The 25,842-nt window shown below is 47.1% G+C and overlaps 1 protein-coding gene across 1 annotated transcript in view; it reads right to left on the reverse strand.

Moving 5' to 3' along the window:
- Positions 1–47: 47 nt before the first annotated feature.
- Positions 48–25,842, reverse strand: part of LOC310853708 (laminin subunit beta-1-like) — a 61,486-nt gene continuing 35,691 nt past the window's right edge. Inside the window, 14 exon segments of the mRNA XM_083758105.1 lie at positions 48–1,055; positions 1,780–1,939; positions 3,063–3,239; positions 4,306–4,447; positions 5,468–5,675; positions 6,204–6,348; positions 7,734–7,940; positions 8,853–9,094; positions 9,701–9,885; positions 11,217–11,586; positions 14,932–15,028; positions 21,631–21,848; positions 22,979–23,203; positions 24,533–24,696. Coding sequence (XP_083614231.1) covers positions 919–1,055; positions 1,780–1,939; positions 3,063–3,239; positions 4,306–4,447; positions 5,468–5,675; positions 6,204–6,348; positions 7,734–7,940; positions 8,853–9,094; positions 9,701–9,885; positions 11,217–11,586; positions 14,932–15,028; positions 21,631–21,848; positions 22,979–23,203; positions 24,533–24,696 — 2,677 coding nt within the window. The 3' untranslated portion in view covers positions 48–918.

Here is a 25,842-nt window from a genome sequence, read left to right on the forward strand (position 1 = left end):
ATTTAATGACCTAATTTAACTCCAAAATGAGACGGGAAAGAAATATAGGCTTTTGGGCTAGATCATTTTTTTAGTAGGTTTAGAAAAGACAACTTCAATCACATGTATGTGCAGTCATTTGTGCATATATTTAAACTGAAACGTTCATGCTGTAATAGCTTATAGTACATTTTATGATTTACTCATTTACTTTTTTTTAGTACTTTATTTGCACACTTGGTCTTGGGTATGACAGCCCAATAATATACTTAGCTTATATCTGATCACAATACTGTATTCTCTGGCACTATAAAAAAAACGTTGGCATTGTACATTTTCCCTGTCAACATCACATGTCACATTTAGGAGAAGTATTCTTGTGCAATAGAGCACCGAAGTCTGACGTCAATATTGGTAGAGGGCGCAAATCCACAGGTTCATATACTATTTATTGCATTGTAATCCCCATAGGGGGATTTTAGATCGCCTCATATAAGAACTGTGTTTGAAAAAAAAACATGCCATCCAGGACGTTTCACTCATATGGATATGAAGAATCAACTGACTGAGAGAAAACGCTATTGTTTCTGCTACTGAATTAGTTACATTTTCACTGAAACAAACTATCAAATATGAGTGACTGACTGTCGCCAAACGATACAGAGACACCTCCCTGACAATAACGCAGAGACGGCTTGTTTATTTTTGGACCACAACGCTTATAAGAAACTATGTTAAAATGATGTTGTTCTCCATACATAGAGAAATGACTCCACCAGGGGAATGGAGGGGGTACGAGCAGGAGGAGTGACGTCAGGACTTCGGAGCTCTATATGTCAACATTGTTAGCACTTTGTGGTAACTAGACATGTCCAGTATATATAAGTGACAGTAACGGTGAGGTCATGAAGTGGCCCATGGCTGCCCTCTGGTGGTCACTCAGAGACAGGTGCTGTAGAGGGTCACTTTCTTGCTGATGTCGTCCAGGAGCTGGCGGACCGTTCTCTCCAGGACGACCAGCTCCTCGGCCTTCTCCTCCAGGGTGAGCTGGTTGGCCTCGTAAGACTTCTCCAGCTCTGAGAAGAACGCAGGACGGACAACGCATGGTTAGGAGGACAGGACAGGACAGGGCGTCGTCGTTCCAGGTACAACTGTGTGTGTGTGTGTTTGTGTCTGTGTGTCACAGTGCGTGTGTGCATGAATATGTATGTGCAATTAACCACATTAACCCATTCTGACCTGAGATCGGATTCTAAAAATGTCTGTTTGAAAATGGCAGTTTTCTGAAAAAAGCTATGTTTCTATGTCAGTCGTTCTTCAATTTTTCTAAAATAGCAGACCTACAAGCTCATAGCGCGCCACTCGGTGGCGCGCTATGAGCTTGTAGATCTGCTATTTTTCAATAGCTAAAGCATAACATGCTAACACCAAAAGGGGTTCCCGCCCCAAAATGGGTTTTAACCACTTAACCCATTTAGACCTGGGAACGATTCTACAAATGCCTTCTAAATCCTGACAGTTTTCTGAAAAACCTCATGTTTCTATGTCATTCGTTCTCAAACATTTTCATGTCGAGGACCCCCAAGATTATCTGTATTTGGCCACCGACACCCATCTGAAAATATGTTGTTCCAGGGACCCCTCTCAGGAGCAAAGGTTTGAGTTAAAAACGTTTGCTCTGAAATAATATATATTAAAAGATTTGCACTACATTTTCACGACTTTTCAAAAATAGCAGACCTACAAGCTCGTAGAAAACAAATGCACAGCACAAATTTTGAGTGTGTGTGAATGTAATACCTCTGAGTTTCTGCAGCTTCTCGTTGCTCTGATGCAGCAGGACTTTGGCCTCCTGCTGGAGATACTCTGCTTTCTGTCTGGCCTCCTGAACCACCTCCCCTCTGTCCTCCACGAGGTCCTTTACCACGATGTACTTATCCTTCACCTCCACGTCAAACTCCTGCACACACACACACACACACACACACACAGACACACACACACACGCCATCTTTATTGACCTGATGAAAACAAATGTCACTTTTGTTTGCACACAACTCCCCTGGCAACTCAGATTATTCAGTCCAAGTGAGTTGGGGTAAAAAGAGTAAAGGCTCATACACCTCACCACCGGAGCGGTGGTCAGCTCACCACCGGAGCGGTGGTCAGCTCACCACCGGAGCGGTGGTCAGCTCACCACCGGAGCGGTGGTCACCTCACCACCGGAGCGGTGGTCAGCTCACCACCGGAGCGGTGGTCAACCTCGCCAACAAAAATCCAGACTTTACGATACGGGCCATGATCTTAACCGACAGGCAACTAACTGGAACCCGAGCCAGTCCTGTAACAGCAGTTTTTTTCTTTTAAAGGTATATTCAGTGATTTCACTCAAAAAACCTTAGGTTTCGTTTTTGGCTGTGGGACCCAGCCTTTCGTCCAATCAGGATAGAGAGTCAAAAACGAAACCTACGGTTTTTTGACCCCCAGGGGTTAACTGGGGACAGGGAGGAACTCCTTATATGGCCAGCACACTCTATAGTAGGGAGGATTATCACAACAAAACAAAAAAATAAGTGATATTTGAATTAAGTGAAATCACTGAATATACCTTTAAATAAAATGATCAGTGTTCAATTTAACTCTGAGTGTGTACCAAACCAAATAGATGGTGTTGAAATTTAAAGGAGAATTCCATACTTTTCTTACCTTTTATTTGTAGTTTGTATTTGGTGGGCACGTAACAACTACAAATAAAAGTAAGAAAGCCTTCTAGTCTGAAATTATCCTTTAACCCATTTTCGGCGGGTACCCCTTTAGGTGTTAGCATTATGTTATGCTTTAGCTATTGAAAAATTGCAGATCTACAAGCTTATAGCGTGCCACCGAGCTTGTAGGTCTGCTATTTTTGAAGAATCGAAGAACCACTGACACAGAAACATAGCTTTTTCAGAAAACTGTCAGGATGTAGAAGACATTTTTAGAATCTGATCTCAGGTCAAAGCAACACTGGATTAATGACCAGACCTGATTTCCCCAGACATTTCCCCCAGAGTTCATGCAGGGGCGTTGCGTGGCCACTGTACCTGCTGGGCTGTGTCGGCATCCTTCGTGGCCTGCTCGGTGATCCGTCCGGCCCCGTCAGCCAGCCGGCCGCTCTCCAGGTGGTTCTGTCGGAGCAGGCCCGCCTCTCTCTCCAGCTGGACCAGACGACCGGTGGCGTTGCTCAGCTTCAGCTCCGTCAAGGCGGTCTCCGACTCCACCTGGTGGTAAAGAGTCGTACAGACGTACAGAGTGTCAGCGTTTAGCGGAAAACGGCCGACAGCCGCGGACAGAAGAAGCTGTCTTAAAAACCCGGAAAAGAAGCTGTCCGACAGCCGAAAACGTCCGCGGCTCTTTAGTAAGTCTGGCAGCACAGAGAAACACATTCTTGAGTTGGACCTTCGGAAAATCTGTCATCTCCACAAACTCTCCACTCAGGAGATAGCCTCGGTCCGGGCAGTGGAGAGCTATCGCCTCTCCTGTGTAAAGTGTCATATGTTGTGTTATTCCTTCCTTGCACATGGAGGAATAAACCAGTCTACTTAAGAAAGCTGCCCTGTGTTCCTGCCTTCCTTGCCCTGGGTAGTGACTAGTCGGTCACACCCCCATAGGTTGGAAATCACTGGAATAGAGACTGTTTGAGAAGTGCTGGACTAGAGTTTGAACTTCCACTCGATGCTGAACCAGAGACCTAACCTAACGACGGGTCAGACTCACAGAGATCAGCTGGTCCAGGGTGCTCCTGGTGTTGTTCATTTAACTGGTCCTACTCACAGAGATCAGCTGGTCCAGGGTGCTCCTGGTGTTGTTCATTTAACTGGTCCTACTCACAGAGATCAGCTGGTCCAGGGTGCTCCTGGTCTTATTAACCTAACTGGTCCTACTCACAGAGATCAGCTGGTCCAGGGTGCTCCTGGTCTTATTAACCTAACTGGTCCTACTCACAGAGATCAGCTGGTCCAGGGTGCTCCTGGTCTTATTAACCTAACTGGTCCTACTCACAGAGATCAGCTGGTCCAGGGTGCTCCTGGTCTTATTAACCTAACTAGTCCTACTCACAGAGATCAGCTGGTCCAGGGTGCTCCTGGTCTTATTAACCTAACTGGTCCTACTCACAGAGATCAGCTGGTCCAGGGTGCTCCTGGTCTTATTAACCTAACTGGTCCTACTCACAGAGATCAGCTGGTCCAGGGTGCTCCTGGTCTTATTAACCTAACTGGTCCTACTCACAGAGATCAGCTGGTCCAGGGTGCTCCTGGTCTTATTAACCTAACTGGTCCTACTCACAGAGATCAGCTGGTCCAGGGTGCTCCTGGTGTTGTTCTGGACCTGGTCGATGGCGTCCTTGGCGCTGCTCTGGGCACGCTCTGTCTCGTTCAACGCCACCTCCACCTTCCCTGTGGATCCCTCCATGTACGATGCCTCCTCACTGAGAGACGTAGGGGAGCAAGACCGTTAGACTGGACCGGACAGTGGCCTTGTGGTTAGAGTGTCCGCCCCGAAACTGGGAGGTCGGGGGTTCGATCCCCGGCCGCGGGTCATACCAAAGACTGTAAAAATGGGACCCAGTGCCTCCCTGCTTGACACTCTGTGTCAATGGTTGGATTGGGGGTCAAATCTACTAATGATTCCCAAGCGCGGTGCACGCTGCGGCTCACCGCTCCAAGAGATGGGTCAAATGCGGAGGACAAAAACGTCACTGCGGTAACGTGTGTGACTAATCGTACGACTTTATGTTATGAGCTACTTTCTGTCAAGAAATTCTGTGCAGGTGATTATTTTTCTAAGTGTTCTAAGGATTTTGGAAGCACTCGTCAAAGTCACTGAACGGCCCTACGCAACACCTGTTTCGAAAAGGCACATACCGCGCGACCCGTTAATAAAAACGAGTGCTTCCAAACTCCAACACTTAGAAAAAGAATCACCTGCACAGAATGTCTTGACAGAAAGTAGCTCATAACAACATGTCTACGGTGGATTTTTATGAAACAAACGACTTGCAGATTGAAAGAGGATAATTCAAGCTTTCCCTACAAGAGATGGGTGAAATGCGGAGAACAAATTTCACGAATTTCACTTTGTGCCATTTGTGATCTACAAGCTCACAATGTCTCGATGTAGATCGGCGCTAGTTAAACTATTTTAAAAGGTTTTTTTAAATAGTAAAAAGGGGCAAATTAGTTTAGGGATAAGGGTGGCGCAAGATGGAGCTGTGTGTGTGTGTGTGTGTGTGTGTGTGTGTGTGTGTGTGTGTGTGTGTGTGTGTGTGTGTGTGTGTGTGTGTGTGTGTGTGTGTGTGTGTGTGTGTGTGTGTGTGTGTGTGTGTGTGTGTGTCTCTGTGTGTGTGTGTGTGTGTCTCTGTGTGTGTGTGTGTGTGTGTCTCTCTGTGTGTGTGTGTGTGTGTCTCTGTGTGTGTGTGTGTGTGTGTGCGTGCGTCTCTCTCAGTCACCTGGCGTATCTGGCCTGCTGCAGCAGCCCCTCCGCCGCCTCGATGTCTCTGGCGCTCTGACGGAGGATGGTCTCCACGCTGGTCAGCGCGCCCACCTTCTCCTTGATCTCATTGGTCAGGTTGTGCAGCCCGCCGGGCGAGGTGGGCATGTCCAGGGCCAGCACCTCGTCGGCCACCGCCTCGATCACGGCCACGTCCGCCCTGTCGTCTGGTCGCCACAGGGAGGCGCCATCGTCAAACAATAACACGGTACATACTACACCCTATTCATTCTAGCTCATTCTCGGGGCAGGAACCCCTTTTGGTGATGCTTTAGCTATTGAAAAATAGCAGGTCTACAAGCTCGTAGCGCGGCACTCGGTGCCGCGCTACGTAGCTTGTAGGTCTGCTATTTCTTTTTAATCGTGAAAGTGTGTGTTCCTGGAATAACATATTTTCAGATGGGGGTCGGTGGCATAATTACATATCATTTTTGTGGTCCTTGACATTAAATATTGAGCACCACTGATATAGAAACATTTCAGAAAACTTTTTAATGTTGACGTCCGGCCTACTAAATGGTCCAGGGGGGGTGCCCAGACTTTTTTGACTTGAGAGTTACTGTTGAGGGAGGAACGGGTTTAAACACTTATTTTCCCAAGCCATTCAAAAATAGCAGATCTACAAACTCACAACATGTCGCAACGGGACACATTGTGAGGTTGTAGATCTGAAAAAAAAAAGAAAAGAAAATTACCTTTGAGGAGTTCCCGTATCTCCTTGATGAGGCTGCGGAGCTGTTCGTTGCTCTGCTCCACTCTCTCTTTGCTCTGGTTGGACTTCAGAAGAACTTCCTGGGCGTTCCCCTTGGCTTCGTCAGCACGCACCTTGGCCTCCCAAACCTGTTCATATATATATAATGATATATTATAATTAATAACCCTTGGCTTCCCAAACCTGTTCATATATATCATGATATATAATGAATAACCCTTGGCTTCCCAAACCTGTTCATATATATCATGATATATAATTAATAACCCTTGGCTTTCCAAACCTGTTCATATATAACGATATATAATTAATAACCCTTGGCTGCGTCAGCACGCACCTTGGCTTCCCAAACCTGTTCATATATAATAATAATAGAGGGTATGCGCATGCATAACATTGTTTAATGTTGTTTAATGCAATCAGACAGGACTTTTCTGTTTGTGTGTATGGGGCTGTCAAGGCCAGAAAGTAGTTTTTTGCCACTCAGTGGGCGTTCCTGCATAACTTCCGGGTTTGATGATGATGTCACAACAGTCACACGCATACCCTCCATAGGCAAATTCACACATTTAATTAACTTCTGTCCAAGGGATGTATTATTATGTGCCTGGCTAAATCCTTTCACCAAATTAGGGCACAAATGCTCTTGTGTGTCATGTTGTGACAATGATTCATACCGCTTGCCTGTAATTAGATTTACAAAACTTCGTTTTCTATTGCCCATTTGCCAGAGGCTGCCCGGCCTGGCAAAGATCTGCCTTCCAAAGAGCACGTACACTTTTAGTTGAGTTCCACTTCTGAATGGAAATGAACGCCACCGCCAAGAAACTCACCATTCTGGAGAGCTTGTCCACCTTCCCCATAGACACTCACCATTCTGGAGAGCTTGTCCACCTTCCCCATAGACACTCACCATTCTGGAGAGCTTGTCCACCTCCCCCATAGACACTCACCATCCTGGAGAGCTTGTCCACCGCCCCCATAGACACTCACCATTCTGGAGAGCTTGTCCACCTCCCCCATAGACACTCACCATTCTGGAGAGCTTGTCCACCTCCCCCATAGACACTCACCATTCTGGAGAGCTTGTCCACCTCCCCCATAGACACTCACCATTCTGGAGAGCTTGTCCACCTCCCCCATAGACACTCACCATTCTGGAGAGCTTGTCCACCTCCCCCATAGACACTCACCATTCTGGAGAGCTTGTCCACCTCCCCCATAGACACTCACCATTCTGGAGAGCTTGTCCACCTCCCCCATAGACACTCACCATTCTGGAGAGCTTGTCCACCTCCCCCATAGACACTCACCATTCTGGAGAGCTTGTCCACCGCCCCCATAGACACTCACCATTCTGGAGAGCTTGTCCACCTCCCCCATAGACACTCACCATTCTGGAGAGCTTGTCCACCTCCCCCATAGACACTCACCATTCTGGAGAGCTTGTCCACCTCCCCCATAGACACTCACCATTCTGGAGAGCTTGTCCACCTCCCCCATAGACACTCACCATTCTGGAGAGCTTGTCCACCTCCCCCATAGAGGAGAGGATTTCCTGGTCGATGTCCCGGGCCTTCTTCAGGGCGTCCTGAGAGGTCGTGACGAAGCCTCCACAACCTTCTCCCCCGCAGCGCGAGGCTCCGTCCTCCCCCACGCAGCCCACCCCCCCGCAGGGAGAGGTGGCACAGTCCTCACCCGCTGCTCCACCGCCACACGTCTGGAAATACAACACCACCGTGGTCAGCCCATTTTGAACCCATATCTCTATGTCAGTGTGTGGCTCAACCTTTTTCATGTCAAGGACCCCCAGAATTATCTCTATTGGGTCACGGACCCCCATCTCAGAATATGTTGTTCCAGGGACCCCCCCCCCAGAAGCCAATATTCTAGTTAAAAATGTTCGCTCTGAAATATATATTCAAAGATGTGTGCCACATTTTCACGATTTTTCAAATATAGCAGACCTACAAGCTCGTAGCGCGCCATGAGCTTGTAGATCTGCTATTTTTCAATAGCTAAATTATAACATAATGTTTAAAACACCAAAACGGGTTCCCGCCTAAAATGGGTTAGCGAGCTCCGTACTAATGTTTTACAATTACAATTACAATGTAGGCATTTATCAGACTCTCTTAATCCAGAGCCATTTACATTAAGCAAGAACTAAAGCATGGCAGTAAATCACATACCAGTACATACAAGGTATAGTTATCATGAAACATGCGTAAGCTAAGATCGCAACAGTGGAATATTTATTTAATTAAACTATACAAGCTATACGTCTATACTATACTATACTATACTATACTAAAGTGCTATGCAATTCTAGTGCTGTCTACGTAACATGCTATAAGTCTGTATAAAATGCTATCTAAGTACGTATAGTGCTATCTAAGGGGCTAGGGCTATGGGCCATGATGGAGTCTGAAAAGGTGGGTTTTCAGACTACGGCGGAAGATTGGGAGTGAGGCTGCAGTTCTGACTGCAATAATGGGAGGTGCGTTCCATAGTTTTGGAGCCAGAAGGGAGCAGAGTCTGGGACGTGTGGAGCGTTGTCAATCAGAATCAAGCAGGAGACCATGAGGGGAAGCTAACCAAATCAACTCCGGGAGTGAATCATTCGTTATACCTTCTGGCTGAGACCTGACAGGTCGAATTTGTTCAGGTTGGTCTTCAGCTTGTCCAGCTTCTCCTTGTTTCTCTCGTGCTTGCGGTCGAACTCTCTCTGACCCCGGGTCAGCCTGTCCTCCGTGGCGCGCCGAACGGCGGCCGACTGCTGCACCGTGTTGCCCAGAGCGCTGGTGGAGGCGTTGGCGTGGAACTCTGCCATCATGGACTGCATGTGTGCTGTAGCAATGGTGTCCATGGCACCTACACAACCAGCACGCACACACACACACACACGCACACGCACATGCACGCACGCACGCACGCACGCACGCACACACACACACACACACACACGCACACACACACACACACACACACTCACACACGTTATCCAGGCACGTCAGGTCTACTCCACAATTAAGCTTACGTTTCGATAAAACGTCGACTAAAACTAAGACTACCTTTTTCCACTGGCGAAAACTAAATGGAAATTAAATGAAAACTAAGCTATGATGACTAAAACTAAGACTAAATATACTAGACAATTTCGTCAACAAATAAAAACTAGACTAAAATGTTAGGAAGGGACTAGTGGACAAGAGATCTTTCACACTTTGCATGCTGAAAATAGCAGATCTACAAGCAACGCGTTGTGAGCTGGTAGATTTGCTATTTTCAGCGTCTATTTCCAGCGTCATTACGACGGCATCAAGGCCCGCCAAAATACTAAAATCTAATGATATTTAGTCGACTAAAACTAGGCTAGACACTAAAACATTCCAGGTGACTTAAAACGTGACTAAAACGGAATGGAAGATATTCAAGAGACTATGACTAAAACTAACAACTCTGCTGTTGTTTTCTCACCCTGGAAGTTGGAGTTCTTGGCGTTGTACACCTGCTCTTTGACCTCCTTCACGGACCGCTCCAGAGCGCTCGCTTCGTTCCTCAGGGCCGCCAGGGTGGCGTCGGTGGCGTTGTTGTCCCCGTGGAGGTCGCTCAGCGTTTCCTCCGTCAGCGTCAGCGCCCCGTTCAGGTATGACATCACACCACTGGAGAGACACACGCAAATGAAGTGATATAAACACACACAGCTCAATTATTTTTCTTTTTTTTTGTGGCTATCGCCTTTATTTTACATTTTTTATGGAGGGACAGACCTTAGAGTATATATGAATAGAGACGGCACCGGATTTCTCCTCCCATCCGCTTGCATTAAGTTGCTCTAAAGTGCATGAGGCGATTTCACTCCTCCTTCCGGGTAGGAACAGATTGCATTCTGGGATGGATTGCCCCAATAACATGAACGTGCTGTGGCTGGAGCTGCAATGACAAATCCGGCCACTACGTCCATTTCGCCTCAGGGTTTCCTCTGGGTGCCTTCTCTATTCATATATACTCTAAGGGACAGACAGTAGGCTGACAGAAAATGTGGAGAGAGATGGGGGGTGACATGACGTAAAGGTCGAACCCACGGCAATTCTACAGTGTTGATTTAACTGTGACGGTGACTAGATTGACCTGAAAGTCATAATGGTCAATTTGTTCATTTGTTCACTCGCAGAGTTAAATTGATGCTCAGGAGTTTGCAATGAAACAAATCCATCTGCACGCACGCACGCACGCAAGCACGCACACACGCACGCACGCACGCACGCACGCACGCATGCAACGCACGCACGCACGCACGCACGCACGCACGCACGCACGCACGCACGCACGCACGCACTAAGGCATTCACTTCGAGTCATTGCGAATTCAGTGAGCACTAACTATGAGACCCTGCAGATCATGTCTGTGTGTGTGTGTCTGTGTGTCTCTGTCTGTCCCGCTGTGACACCACCCGCCCGCCACCAGAGGGCGCAGCTGTAGCACACACACACACACACACACACACACACACACACACACACAGTAGAAAACTTAAAAAAATTACTAACTAAAAAGAAAAAAAAAGTACGTAATTTATTCTAATTGTTGTTATTGCAATTTACGAGCTGCGTTCGCTTCCAGCATTTGCGCGTCTTACTTGTTTATACTAGTTTACTTGTCGACTAGTTGTTTCTACCTATTATGTAAAAAAAATAAAAAAACATATATTTTTGGAAATAAATATTTGTACATTTAAAAAACTGTGTACATTGGTGACTATAACTATAATCTACCTGATCTTGAGGCCTACAAAATCGGGGGGAAAAATAAATAAAATAGAAAATAAACTTTTATTAACTTATCAACTAGTTAACTAGTACCAACAAGGTCGACTAGTGGATTTACTAGTCTAGACTAGACTAGTTGCTTAATGCCCTAACACACACACACACACACACACACACGCACGCACGCACGCACGCACGCACACACGTATGTATGTACGACGTACGTCATCTGCTGCATCAGCTCCTGCGTCTCCTCCAGCCCCCGGGCGGCGGGGTTGTTCTCCACGATGTCCCTGACCTCCCGGATGCTCCGCTCCAGGCTGCCCACCAGGTCTCGGTACGGCGCCGTCACGCCGCTGGTCTGGAGGTCGGCCACGTGACCCGCCAGGCGCCGCGTCTGGTTGGTCAGCTCGCCGACCACCCGGTCCCACACCGGGAAGCACTCGTGGCACGGCTCGCAGTCGGGGAACTCGCCGCGGTATCCCCGCGCGCACTGGTCGCAGCGCGGGCCCGACACACCCGCCACGCACGCACACTGGCCCGTGGCCCGGTGGCACTGCTCGCTGGAGATGCCCCGGGGCTCGCAGTCGCAGCCTGGGGGGGGGGGACGGACGGACAGAGGGTAGAGAAACAGTTAAAAAGAAAATGTCTTCTAAATGCTGACAGTTTTGTGAAATACCTATTTTTCTATATCAGTGGTGCTCAATATTTCATGTCAAGGACCCCACAAATGATATACATGTAATTGGCCGCCGACCCCCATCTGAAAATATGTTGTTCCAGGGACCCCAACCCAGAAGCAAAGATTTGAGTTAAAAACGTTTGCTGTGAAAGAATATACATTCAAAGATTTGCGCCACATTTTCACGACTTTTCAAAAATAGCAGATCTACAAGCTCGTGATGTCACAGTTTGACATGCATTAGTCTACGGACCCCCAGTTAATGGCATTTCTATCTCTGCATGGGACCCCAATTTATATTGTAAAAACAATGTTAATTTAACTCTGAGAGTGTACAAATGGAACCAAATGGAGAGTTTGTACACTCTCAGAGTTACAGACCCATAATGGTCCATTCGGTTCCAAACTATCATTTAGTTGGGGTCCCCCCTGGAACTCCCTCAGGGACCCCTGGGGGTCCCCAGGGGTCTTTAATTATGTTGTTTTTGCTCTCATTCTGTAGATTCTTTCCGACATAATGTGGCGTGACAAAAAATGTCCAATAAGCTCATCAACGTACGGCTCCCCACTCCCCGCGCCACCATGAAAGGAGTCCCCGGTGAAATAAGTGGTGTGAAAGCAGAGGTTCCTGTTATTGCTAGGAGGAGGAACCAACGACGCCTCCAGCAAATAAACACTAAAGAGTCTACCTTGACCTTGCAGGTCATCTTGACCTCCCCAGACATCGGGACACACCGGGGGAGCGACCCTCCCACCACCGGAAAGGAGGAGACGAGGAATGGAGTGAGTCAGAACGAAGGAATGTTTGGAGGGCAGAACTCACCAGAGAAGGTGAGTGTTTTACACCGTTATTATTATTATTATTATTATTATTATCGCCACTGCTGTGATTTGTGAGATTTATGGAGGAGGAGGAGTTGGGGTTGTGGTTTTAGGAGGACGTGCATTCAGTCATACAGTATCTGCCTGACACTTATAGGGCTGGGCAGTTGAAAAATGTACGTATGTCACGATATAACCAGAAGACCATATTTTCCGATATCATTAAATACTTTTGATACTTGTATATCTTGTTTTGGGTGTTGAAAAATATCACGTCGACACTAACGGGAAGTGTTGTTTCCGCGGAATGTTCTCAAGTATTTCAGAAATGCCAGCTGGGGCAACTCCCGCACAATTAAATTAAATTCATATTTACTGAGCTGGCACACAAACACCTAAATCATACCGGCTGACATTATTCCCTTCGGCTGCGATGAAAAGGGTTCGATAAAGTGAAGAGTGAAGACACCAGAGACACAGAACAACATCTAGGGGGTCTTAAATCACACCTCCTCCACACAAAGTACACGATGCTGACAAGAAAGACCCCCCCCTGACCTCTTCTGACTGCTCTGGTCATAAAAAGGAACCTCTCTTAACTTAACTGACACAGAGCCAGCTATTAACACGCACGCACGTACTCGCTCGCACACATGCACGCACGTACATGCACGCATGCGCGCGCGCACACACACACACACACACACACACACACGCACACAATGTGTGTCGTGTTCTCTCCACACACTCCCACGCACATTTTCTCACTGGGGCGAGGCCTGCAGGCTGTGCACAACATTTCCCATGAATCGGTGCATGCATTATTTATTAGCGCATCGTCTGTGCTACAGACAGTAGTCGGGCAGGCAGGGATGTCCAGCTGGGCCGGCTGGCTGTGTTTGGACACCGCTAAGGACTTAACGGAAATAATCTGAGGCCTCCGGGCAGCAGGGAGAGAGAGAGAGGGCCATGACGAAAATGGGATGCCTGAGAATTTCGTGAGAACATCTGGTTCTCGTGAACGCAGAAGAGAGGTCATTCCCAGATAGCTCTGATCTGCTCCATCTCCACCTCTCTTTCCCCTCCTCTCTTCACTCACTTCTCTCCTCTCCTCCCCTCCTCTCTTCACTCACTTCTCTCCTCTCCTCCCCTCCTCTCTTCACTCACTTCTCTCCTCTCCTCCCCTCCTCTCTCCCCTCTCTTCTCTCCTCTCCTCCTCTCCTCTCTTCACTCACTTCTCTTCTCTCCTCTCCTCCCCTCCTCTCTTCACTCACTTCACTTCTCTCCTCTCCTCTCTTCACTCACTTCTCTTCTCTTCTCTCCTCTCCTCTCCTCTCCTCCTCTCCTCTCTTCACTCACTTCTCTTCTCTTCTCTCCTCTCCTCTCCTCTCTTCACTCACTTCTCTTCTCTCCTCTCCTCCCCTCCTCTCTTCACTCACTTCACTTCTCTCCTCTCCTCCTCTCTTCTCTGAGGGAGAGCCAGCTACTGTGAGACACATTATCTACGGCTCGACCCGAGGTGGTGAAAACGGACTTCTCGTGATTCAGTTGTTTTAGCAAAGCAATAAACTTGCTGGGATCAGCCCACAGTGCTGCCAATATCCTTCCTGCACTGAATGTGTACGCACGAGCACACACACGCACACACACGTACACACACACACATACACACACACTGAACAGAACAGCAGGGAAATCATGGAAAAACAATAGTCCTCCAGCACAGTGACTCGGGGGAATCGCAAGCCATGAGAAACTGAGCACAGATTGTTTACTCAGTAAGCCCACTTTACTCTGTGAGTGAGAGAGAAAGAGGGAGAACAAGAGACAGACGGAAGGAAAGGAGGATGGAAGTCATGAGTATGACATCAGTGAATTGAACCGTGCTCCACAGAAATGATGGGATGTGATCTGTGTCTTTTATCAGTGGACTGGTTTCCATTAAACCAAGGACCCCCAAATTGACACTAATTATCCCCGCGGACCCCCCCATTTGAAAAGCTATGCCAGGGACCCCCCATAAGAGAAGATGTTTATGGCTCTAGCAGTGATTCTTAACCAGATTCATTTCAAGGACCCCCCAGTTTGACATGCATTAGTCTACGGACCCCCCATTTAACGGCATTTCTATCTCTGGGACCCCCAATTTATATTGTAAAGTCAATGTTAATGTAACTCTGAGAGTGTACAAATGGAACCAAACCGTTTGGTTCCATTTGTACACTCTCAGAGTTACAGACCCACGAGGGTCCATTTTGTCCAAACTATCATTTAGCTGGGGACCCCCTGGAACTCCCTCAAGGACCCCTGGGGGTCCCCGCCCGGACCCCACTTTGGGGAGCCAGGTGAACCGATGTGATCTGTGTCTTGTATAATAGCCCGGCCGAGTCAGTCCAGATGATTGGCCAGAACATCCGGTCATCAGTGTCACCTACCATGACATTTGACCTCCGGATCGCCCCAGAAGAGCTCCCTGCACTCCTGACATGTCCTCCCTCCGAAACCAGGACGACACGTGCACCGCCCCGAGACCTGGAAGACACCGGGAGACAAGAAACATTAACACCAGGTCAGCTCATACAAGAAAACATCAACTCCAGGTCAGCTCATACCAGCTCAGTGGCCTTGTGGTTAGAGTGTCCGCCCTGAGACTGGGAGGTCGGGGTTCGATCCCCGGCCGGGTCATACCAAAGACCCAGTGCCTCCCTGCTTGACACTCAGGGGTTGGATTTGGGGGTAAGTCATACTAGCGTCATGTCCAGGGGGTGTACTTGTACATCAAGCTGCCTCACGCTACAGAAACAGGAGATTGGCTCCTGCCCCTATGGGCCTCATGGCTCGGCAAGGCTATACTTACTTACTAGTTCAGCTCATACAACACTAAATATAAGTGACAGCTACATGTCAGCATTCATTCAAAGCTTTTTTTTTTCTTTTGCCGCTTTCGCCTTTATTTTATATTTTTTATAGAGGGACAGACAGTAGGCTGACAGGAAATGGGGGAGAGAGATGGGGGGGGGGGTGACATGCAGTGAAGGCCGTCGGGATCGGGGGATTCGAACCCGCGGCACACTGCCAGACTCGGATTACCGGCCAAGGTGCCTGGACCGCTGAGCCACGGCCCAGGATGGACCTCTGAGCCCCACGGCCCAGGATGGACCTCTGAGCCACGGCCCAGGATGGACCTCTGAGCCACGGCCCAGGATGGACCTCTGAGACACGGCCCAGGATGGACCGCTGAGCCACGGCCCCCAGGATGGACCTCTGAGCCACGGCCCAGGATGGACCGCTGAGCCACGGCCCAGGATGGACCTCTGAGCCACGGCCCAGGATGGACCTCTGAGACACGGCCCAGGATGGACCTCTGAGCCACGGCCCCCAGGATGGACCTCTGAGCCACGGCCCAGGATGGACCTCTGAGCCACGGCCCAGGATGGACCTCTGAGCCACGGCCCAGGATGGACCTCTGAGCCACGGCCCAGGATGGACCTCTGAGCCCCACGGCCCAGGATGGACCTCTGAGACACGGCCCAGGATGGACCTCTGAGCCACGGCCCAGGATGGACCTCTGAGCCACGGCCCCCAGGATGGACCTCTGAGCCACGGCCCCCAGGATGGACCTCTGAGCCACGGCCCAGGATGGACCTCTGAGCCACGGCCCAGGATGGACCTCTGAGCCACGGCCCAGGATGGACCTCTGAGCCACGGCCCAGGATGGACCGCTGAGCCACGGCCCAGGATGGACCTCTGAGCCACGGCCCAGGATGGACCGCTGAGCCACGGCCCAGGATGGACCTCTGAGCCACGGCCCAGGATGGACCTCTGAGCCACGGCCCAGGATGGACCTCTGAGCCACGGCCCAGGCCTCGTTCATTCAAAGCCACATTTCTTATATAATGAAGAACGTGTGTGGGGGAGACAGGATATTTCCCTGCTGTGTATATTTCACGCAATACCTTTTGTCAATCAGTAGTGATCGTAACTGTCCACGGGATCTAAATGTCTCGATACAAGAGCGGTACGACCACCTATACAACCAGAAAAATCGTGAAAATGTAACACAAATTTGGAATATATATTTTTTCGTTTTTAAATCAAATCTTTGCCTCTGGGGGGGGGGGGGGGGGGGGGGGTCCCTGGAACAACATATTTTCAGATGGCGGCCGGAGGCATATTGCATATAATTTTTGGGGTCCTTGAGATGAAATATTGAGCACCACGGATATAGAAACATGAGGTTTTTCCAGAAAAAAATACATTTTAAAAAGACATTTTTTCGACGTCGGGCCTAAATGGGTTAATGTGTTGTGGACTGTTAATGGCCGTTAACAGTTTGAAGGGGTTTCCTCCTCCAGTCGGTGAAAGAATGTGTGTTCAGTAAATCCCACAGTGTATTCCGAGACTTCCTTCCTGGAATGGAGCCCCGCCAGTAAACACAGAAACCCAAGTGTCTCTGCATATATATATACAGTAACACCGTTAAAACACTGAGCACTATTAGGGGTCCGTTTGGTTACTCTTCTACACTCTCAAGAATTACAGATGGATGAATTAACGCTGAGGGTTTTTACCATGCACCATTACAGCAGTGGTTACAGCAGTGGTTACAGCAGTGGTTCGTAACCTTTACAGGCCGGTCGTGACCCCCTGAAATAATCATATTTGAACCGGTGTTGTCACTAAAACTAAGACGAAAAATGTTTGTCGACTACCTTTTTTCACTGACGAAAACTAACTGGAAACTACATGAAAACTAAGCTATGATGACTAAAACTAAGACTGAATATAGTGACGATTTTGTCAACAAATAAAAACTAGACTAAAATGTTAGTGGACAAGAGATTTTAGACTTGGTTGCATGCTGAAAATAGATGATCTGTGACACGTTGTGGGCTTGTAGATCATCTATTTTCAGCAAAACGGTCGTTACGACACCATCAAGGCCCTCCAAAATACTAAATCAACTGTAGATTTAGTCGACTAAAATCTTATGATATTTAGTCGACTAAAACATTCCAGGTGACTAAAATGTGACTAAAACTAAATGGAAACTATTCAAGAGACTATGACTAAAACTAAAATAGAAATTTGCTGCCAAAAACAACACTGATTTGAACCCCCCCAACCCCCTCCCCACACATTTTGTTTGACTGACCACAGATAAATATTGTGAAAATAACCGATCTACAAGCGTTTGACGTCATAGTGTCTGAGCAAATACACTATTGTGTCTATTTTACGTCATGATGACGTACGATGATAAGAGCGCCCTCACTTCACACAGGTGTGATTATTATATCGTAGTTTGTTGATTACTTAATAAAAATAAAGATAAAGATAAAGATAAAAATAAAAATAAAATCTCCTGAGAGCCCCGACCCACAGGTTGAGAACCAGTGGAAGAATCCAGTGTGTGGGAGTGTGTTTGCAGGGCAGCTGCATATGGCCGTCTGCATAATGCAACACTCTCCGAGTCCAGACAGCTGAGGTCTGTATTTCAACCATCTATAAATCAACACCAGAACAGGGCCTGGATCAGTACATGAGTTAGAGAACTCTATCGCTGTTTGCCATGCAGCAATTATTACAAGACCTAATGGAAATATCTGGATGCCAGTCAATCAGGAGGGACGAGATCCGGGCACGGCGGAGACGTAGGTCCCGACGTATTATCTTCCGTCGTGGCTTATTATTCAATAGGTTGCGGTTTAAATATTAATTCGTCCCGACGGTTTAATAATTCGCCCCAACGGTTTATTTTCGTCGGGGCGATTTATGAATACGTCGGCGTTCGCGACGTATTTTATAATAGGTCGCGGCGGTTTGATAATAATTCGTCTCGACGGTATAATACGTCGCGGCGGTTTGATGAATACGTCGGCGTATTAGAACTCGTCGTGCCGTATTAATTAATACGTCGAAAGGGTGCATGCCTTTCCCCGTGGAGAACCTGCAGGGCAGCAGGCCTTTTTACGCGCGCATCCTGCCCGGGCGCGGCACCACCGCGTGCGCCTCGCCGGTCCGGTTCCATGGAGGGATGGCCCGACCCACGTCCGTGAACCCCTGGGGGGATCCCCGTGGACCCTTGGAGGATCACGGGGGTCCGCATAGGAGCGACGGAAATAGCTGCAAAATCACTATAGTTGTGATGGGATAAAGTAGACCTTTTAAGTATAGTTACCAAGTAGGCCTACCATTACCCCCACGATGCTGAGCGTGTGTTCCAGCTAACCCTAAGGGTAGGTCTATAGATTTTTAGGGTTAATTAGTAGGACCCGATTTTTTTATTTCATTCAGAGGGAGAGTCAAGGTACAACTATAGTGATTTTGCAGCTATTTTCAATGAACAGTATGGTCTATTGTTGATTAATGTGGTCATTTAAATCTAGGCCTATTATATATACACGCACCATACACGCACCTATATTATATAATATGTGTTATCGCATACAAATGGAAAATCAACATATAGCAGCACCCCAGCACCCCCCACCAGCAGATGTATATAAACATGGAACTGCGCTATGATATTAAAATGGACTGAGCTGTGATTGCGCCGTAATGCGCAAAATGGAGTCGTCCGGTGGCCACTGGCATATTATGCCTATAAATGCATATCATGCCTGTTGGTGAAATATAAACATCTAAAATGGTTCAGTAATAATTAGCATAAGTTATTATTAACGAAAAACATCTAATACTATTTTAAATTGGTCTAGTAAAGTATATGCACACGGCGACCCATACTTTCTTCTCACCAACCATGCACGCTATTTGATGATTCTATTCACACCTCTCTCTCTGCACCCTTCTCTCTCTCTCTCTCTCTCTCTCTCTCTCTCTCTCTCTCTCTCTCCCTCCGTATATCTCTCTCTCCAAGTTGCGCATTCTTTCCAGTGGTTCCTATGCTATAGTTTCTTCGAATATATCTAATATATCTAATTACTATTGATCATTGAAAATCTTTACTGTTGAACATTGCAAGCTAAAATGTTGAAACAAGATGAGTGAATCATGTGTTCCCACCCCCCCAGGGGTTCACGGACGCGGGTCGGGCCATCCCTCCACGGAACCGGACCGGCGAGGCGCACGCGGTGGTGCCGCGCCCGGGCACGATGCGCGCGTAAAAAGGCCTGCTGCCCTGCAGGTTCTCCACGGGGAAAGGCATGCACCCTTTCGACGTATTAATGAATACGGCACGACGAGTTCTAATACGCCGACGTATTCATCAAACCGCCGCGACGTATTATACCGTCGAGGCGAATTATTATCAAACCGCCGCAACCTATTCTAAAATACGTCGCGAACACCGACGTATTCATAAATCGCCCCGACGAAAATAAACCATTGGGGCGAATTATTAAACCGTCGGGACGAATTAATATTTAAACCGCGACCTATTGAATAATAAGCCACGACGGAAGATAATACGTCGGGACCTACGTCTCCGCCGTGCCCGGATCTCGCTGTCTCTCGGTTGATCAGTCCAGGATGGTGTGGGCAGAGCCATCTAATAGAAGAGTTACGATATAGAGGAGGCAGAGCGATCTAATAGAAGAGTTACGCAATAGAGGATGGTGTGGGCAGAGCCATCTAATAGAAGAGTTACGCAATAGAGGATGGTGTGGGCAGAGCCATCTAATAGAAGAGTTACGATACAGAGGAAGTAGAAGCGATCGAGCGCTGTTCATGCAGCCTGAACTGAGACAAGCTGGAGTTGGAAATACATTGTTTTCAACGAGGGCGGCGCAAACGAGAGCTATTTTAGGCATGTGTGCAACACGACAAGTTTAAAAAGTATTGTACAGTGACAACTAAAGTCTCTGTCTCTGTAATGTTTATCTTGTACGATTACTACAAAACAATCTAAAATAAAGGGATTTAAGATCATTAAAGCATGGGCTGTTGACATGAGTCCAATGCATTTATGCTTACTTCCGGTCCAGGACTTAATTGTCCCAGTTGGTTGTCCCCATTCTCAATATATAATTCTCTAATATGTAGAAGAGCTGCCCCCATGAAGTGAGCAGAGTTGTGGTAACTCTGTCTTACACTATGGCTCTGGGTGTGGTTACCTGGGCAACCTGGTAGGTTCCCATCCCCGGGAGGAGATGGGAATCAGCTGATCATCACTGATTAGCAGAGAGAGATGCAGCTTAGTGGGGGAAAACATGAACACACACACAAGACTGTTTGTTTGTGTTTGGAGATCGCCTCCACCGTGTCTTGACTTTATGTAACCATTTCTCCCTGTAGGCTACCCCTTTAGTTTGTGTAGCCTATCTTAAGTCTGTCCAATACCCCAAAAAATTAAACATTTCCAAGGAGCAAGGATTGCAACATTTGAGTCGAATTAAAGCAGTGCTGGCCTAGTCGGTCTATATATAGTCTCCTTATGCTGGATTACTTTCCCACATGTAGATTACATTCATGCTCCCATTATGTGGATTTACTGTCGATTTTACCAGATGTGGATTTACCGAAAACCTGCCGAGGGACCCGGGATACCAGGCAAGTACCCACGAATGAGAATTATATTGTGCTCTGACTATATGTGTACCAGCTCAGTGGCCTTGTGGTTAGAGTGTCCGCCCTGAGACTGGGCGGTTGGGGTTCAATCCCCGGCCGGGTCATACCAAAGATTGTAAAAATGGGACCCAGTGCCTCCCTGCTTGACACTCAGCATCAAGGTTTGGATTGGGGGGTAAGTCCCTGCGACATACTAGCGTCATGTCCAGGGGGTCTACTTGTACATCAAGCTGCTTCACGCTACAGAAACAGGAGATAGGCTCCTGCCCCTATGGGCCTCATGGCTCGGCAAGGCTACTTACTCTGACTATATGTATGCTCACGGCTGAGTTGTATACTGATTTAAAAGTCCTAGAAATGGGTTCAGATTTTTTTTAATGACAGATGTAGTCACTACGACCACAAATGTCCCAAGAAACTAGCTATAGCCTAGCCACCGAGTTTTCTGCACTCTGGGAGAACAGAGCAGCTTGAATTCTTTGTTTTGATTATAGGTGTGGAGTGGTGCTTGTTTGAACCACGGCTAGAAGGCTGTTTCAACCAATCAGATCGCTTCCTCGAAACGACCTGTTGTATAATTCCCAGCACGCCTCTCTCTCTCTCACCTCGTTGCATGTGGACCCAAAGGAGTGGCTGGGGTCACAGAGGCAGGCCTTGCAGCCCGCTCCGCTGGCGAGGTCCCAGGTGTCCTGGGCGCAGCGGTCACAGTTCTGGCCCACCACGTTGGGCTGGCATGCACACTGCCCGCTGTGCAGGTTGCACTGGCAGTCGCTGGGCGACGGGCACGCCTGGGGCACGGTGCCCACCGAGTAGCACATGCACCCTGCGGGTAAAAAGAGACACATGGTGGTACCGTTTAGCCTGGCTGGCGTGCGTGGTGCACATGTCGTTGTATACAAGGGGTTCTTGTTACAAGCTTGTAGATCTGCTATTTTTGATGTGGTACAAATCTTTGAATACCGTATATATTCTTTCAGCCAACTGAATGGCTGGAAAAATGGAAATTAAGAGTTTACGTCGACTAAATCAACTGTAGATTTAGTCGACTAAAATCTTATGACATTTAGTCGACTGAAACTAGACTTAACAGTAAAACATTCCAGGTGACTAACATGTGACTATGTGACTATGTGACTATGACTAAAACTAAAATAGGAATTTGCTGCCAAAAACGCAACACTGGTAGTTAGTAGTGGAGCAGATCAGCGCTCCGTAGCGGTGGTTAGTAGTAGTGTTGTTTTTGTTTTTATTATAGTTTTAGTCGTAGTCTCTTTTAGTCACATTTTAGTCACCTGGAATGTCTTAGTGTTAGTCTAGTTTGTCGACTAAAATGTGTTTTGGTGGGCATTGTTTCCGTTGCATTGACTGATTTTACACTTTAGCGTAATGAGCTTGTAGATCTGCTATTTTCAGCATGCAACCATGATGAAGCGTAAAATGACTTATACTGGATCTCTTTTCCACTAGTCCCTTCCTAACATGTTAGTCTAGTTTTTATCTGTTGACGAAATTGTCAATACATTTAGTCTTTTTAGTTTTAGTCATCATAGCTATAGTCTTCATTTAGTTTACATTTAGTTTTCGTCAGTGTAAAAAGGCAGTCGACAAACATTTTTTCGTCTTAGTTTTAGTCGACAAAAACAACACTGGTTACTGGTTAGTAGTGAGACTTGGTATATCCCATTTTGGGGACGGGAACCCCTTTTGGTGTTAGCATTATGTCATGCTTTAGCTATTGAAAAATAGCAGATCTACTTGTAGGTCTGCTATTTTTGAAAAATCGAAGAACGACTGACATAGAAACATAGCTTTTTCAGAAAACTGTCGGGATGTAGAAGACGTTTTTAGAATCTGATCTCAGGTCAGAATGGTATATCCTACTCACTCCTGCCGGTTTGGTTGAACACTGGTTACTGGTTAGTACTAGTGAGACTTGGTATATATTCCACTCACTCCTGCAGGTCTGGTTGGCGGCGTTGCCGTAGTATCCCAGCCTGCACTGCTGGCAGCGCTCGCCCTCCGTGTGGAACAGGCACTGGCGGCAGGCGCCCGTGGCGGCGTCGCAGGACCCCGGGTCGTGCATGTCGATGTTCCCGTTGCACTGGCACGGCGCGCAGCGCCCGCCGGGCACCTGGGGGTTGCCGTAGTGACCGGGGGCGCACTGGTCACACCTGGCCCCTAGAGGAGAGTAATGGAACAACAGAACCGTTATAGGTGAGGTCAGCTCGCTCTACTCAGGGTCTCTGTAGACTCAGAGGTTCCCAACCAGTGGTACCAGAGTCCCTATGAGCCCCCCTCTGGTGGTACACAGAGGAGTGAGAAAAGACAAAAGTGGAATGAAATATTTATATTACTACAGGTAGTTCTTCTGACCAAGCGATTGGTTGAAATATAGGCTATCCAGCCGTGCTGAAACGAGCATGACGGCACACCTATAGCCGTTAATAGAAGGTTTGAGAACGGATTAATCACATTGGAAATATCAGCAGTTGTGCTGGTTAGACAGGGTTTTGTCAGAGCAGCAGCATAATTGGCTTAGGAATGGAACAAAAAGGGCAGGAATATGCTGCATTTTAACATATATTATGGTGGTACTTGGAGAGCCAAATATATTCTGAGGTGGTACTTCAGATTAAAAACTTTGGGAACCACTGCTGTAGCTGACGGGTGCAGATTCTTGATACTGAATATGAAATGTATTATATTGTATGAACTATGAGTGAAATCAATTAATCAGTTAATACAAGATAATACATTTCATCTCACAAATGAGACCCAGCTGTGATCTGTCCCTTAGCTATAGCCTATATATGTGTGTCTTCTCTGTGAGACATAACTCTAGTCTGAGACGCTGAGGAAGGCCTGCGTTCGTCTCTCTATAGGAGGAGCTGCTGCTGATTTTGTTTTCGTGAAATAAAGACACTCAAACGTTATACAAGAGTGCGGATATTCCCTTTGACCTAAACGGTAATAAAACGGGACAACGCACTGCTTCAAAACCTTGCATTCATAGACGATACAAACGTTCAAAGGTCATGTACATGTTTGTGCATCTCCACCTACACCTTGTATAGTGTACTCTGATTCACTGCAGTCATTTGTCACTTCAACAAATTATGTTATGTATTAGTAACTTGTGTGTGTGTGTGTGTGTGTGTGTGTGTGTGTGTGTGCGTGCATGTGCGTGCGTAAACAGAATGCACTTTGTAATTTGTACTTTTTTTTTTTTTTTAAGTACGTACTCCGGTACTTTAACTCCAGTACAAATGTAACAGAGCAACTTTCACCTGTGTGATTGAGTACTATTTCAGCAGGAGTATTTATACTTTAATTAGGGTTGAGTACCACATGGTATACCTTTTATATCCAGGAGTATCTATATTTTAATTAGGGTTGAGTACCACATGGTATACCTTTATATCCAGGAGTATTTATACTTTAATTAGGGTTGAGTACCACATGGTATACCTTTATATCCAGGAGTATCTATACTTTATGGTTGAATACCTTTATATCCCGGGCTGCAGACACAGACCAGCTGCTGGTTTCTCTGCAGCTCGTAACACTTCTCAGCGAACTGCCGCCCGCTCCGCGGCCCGTCTGGGCACATACAGGGCCGGCAGCGCCCGCCCGAACCCAGCTCTGGGTCGCCGTGGTAACCGTCCAGACACCTGAGAGAGAGAGAGGAGGGAGTGGTTCAACATGAAAACATACTACACATCGCACGCACGTTCGCGCACACACATTTTAATTATTTTTTTTGGATCTGCACAAGAGGCGTAATACAATAGACCCAAACACTGATCAGAATTAGGTTACATTATATGGTCCAAGCAGATATAACTGCTGCACATGCTTAACACACAGAGGAAAAAAAAAAAAAAGATATAGCACATTGATGACATAATATTACTTGACACTACTGACAGGATGTTTGTTTTGGGTTTTTTAAGCCACCTAGGGATAAATGAAACAACGCCTTCTCCAGATAGACAGACTGCCCATAGTAGCTGAGACAGAACAGTATTTAGCCAGCTTTTTTGCATTTGTTTTTTGCAATCCACCCAATTGCAGACCCCTGAGCACAAGTTTATGGACATGGCCCAGACTTCCAAATACAAGGACAATAAGTTGACAGTTATATCCCAAGGCCATAATACGTTCCACCAGAAGCTGATATTTCCTAAATGTGTATGTAAAACAAGTGTCCATATACAAATCAAATGGGCAGCCTATTTCAAATATAGTGACAGTTTTTCTAATTTCATTGATGAACACAATATCTGGGGTATTTGGAATATCTTGTCGTGAATTGACATGCGTGTCATTGTGATCAAACCAGTCTATTTTTACAGTGCTTTGTTTATACATTCTTGTTGTCCTGTCCTGTACTATCTATCTATCTGAGACCAGGTCCACCAGACGGTCATGTCTTGCAATGTACAGTCCTTTATAGTGGCTGCAACCATTTAAGATGTGTGCGACTGTTTCTTTGTCATGTGGTACTGGATGTAGGATGCAGTGTGGGTCGTGTGCTGATGGGTACCAGGTTGCCAAGTTGGACTTGGTCGGCAACACCTGTAAACGGGCCTTAATAGCACACGCACACCTGGCACCGATACTTTGAGGAATGCGTCTACTCAAGTAGCAGTAGCACCAGCTGTTAACTCATGTGGACACAATTTGGAATTCTTTAGTTTCCACATATTTGGTGTAAATCACATTTAATTGTGCACACATGAGGTACAGTAACAGACTACTGTCTTTCTGTTTTTCAAGCATCACTTCAGTGATGCTTGAAACCTTCGTCTCGTTCC

The sequence above is a fragment of the Protomyctophum parallelum genome (assembly GCF_964188405.1).
Source record: "Protomyctophum parallelum genome assembly, chromosome: 22".
Lineage (NCBI taxonomy): Eukaryota > Metazoa > Chordata > Actinopteri > Myctophiformes > Myctophidae > Protomyctophum > Protomyctophum parallelum.